At 78.7% G+C, this 736-nt stretch overlaps 1 protein-coding gene across 1 annotated transcript in view; it reads right to left on the bottom strand.

The window, feature by feature from the left end:
• The window catches only part of LOC118158907 (vegetative cell wall protein gp1-like), a 943-nt gene extending 299 nt beyond the window's left edge, over positions 1-644 (bottom strand). Inside the window, exons 1-2 of the mRNA XM_035313578.1 lie at positions 175-644; positions 14-141 (exon numbers count right to left, since the gene is read on the bottom strand). Coding sequence (XP_035169469.1) covers positions 14-141; positions 175-519 — 473 coding nt within the window. The 5' untranslated portion in view covers positions 520-644. The remainder of the gene's footprint in view (positions 1-13; positions 142-174) is intronic.
• Between the last annotated feature and the right edge of the window lie 92 nt (positions 645-736).

The raw sequence follows: 736 nt of genomic DNA, 5'->3' as shown, positions 1-736 counted from the left end.
GGGGGGGGCGGGCGGGGCCGGTGACGTCAGCGGGGAGGCGGAGCCGGGCGAGGGCGGGGGCTCGGCGGCCATCTTGGGGCCTGGCGACGGCGGTGGTGGCTTCGCCTCGGCGGCCATCTTGGGGCCTGGCGGCGGCGGCTTGGTGTCGGTGACGCCCTTGGGGACGGGCGGCGGCGGGGCCGGCTTGGGCTCGGCGGCCATCTTGGGAGACGATGGCGCGGGTTTGGGCTCGGCGGCCATCTTGGGAGACGTCGGCGCAGGCTTGGGCTCGGCGGCCATCTTGGGAGACGTCGGCGGCGCGGGTTTGGGCTCGGCGGCCATCTTGGGCGGCGGCTGCGGCGCTGCCGGCGCGGTGTCGGCGGCCATCTTGGGCGCGGTCGCGGCGCTCGCCGGCGCCGGTTTCACCTCGGCGGCCATCTTGGGGCCAGGTTGCGCTGCGGGCGCCGCCGGCTTGGCCTCGGCGGCCATCTTGGGTGCGTTGGGCGCGGCTGCCGGTGCCGGTGGCGCCTCGGCGGCCATCTTGGGGGCTTCGGGCTGCGCCGCGGGCGGGGCCTTGGTGTCATCGGTGGCGGGCGCTGCTTTGGGGGGGGTCCCCGCGGTCCCCTCGGAGCCCGGTGCCGCCGGGGGGGGCGTGGATTTCGGCGCCGGGGGGGGCGCCGGTTTGGCCTCAGGGGTGCACGGGGCCGCGGGGGCCTGCGGGGACCCCCCCCAAAGCAGCGCCCGCCACCGATGACAC

Source organism: Oxyura jamaicensis, unplaced genomic scaffold (assembly GCF_011077185.1).
Source record: "Oxyura jamaicensis isolate SHBP4307 breed ruddy duck unplaced genomic scaffold, BPBGC_Ojam_1.0 oxyUn_random_OJ61049, whole genome shotgun sequence".
Taxonomy (NCBI): Eukaryota; Metazoa; Chordata; class Aves; order Anseriformes; family Anatidae; genus Oxyura; species Oxyura jamaicensis.
The sequence above is the reverse complement of the archived record's forward strand: the minus strand, read 5'-3'. Positions and strand labels throughout refer to the sequence as shown.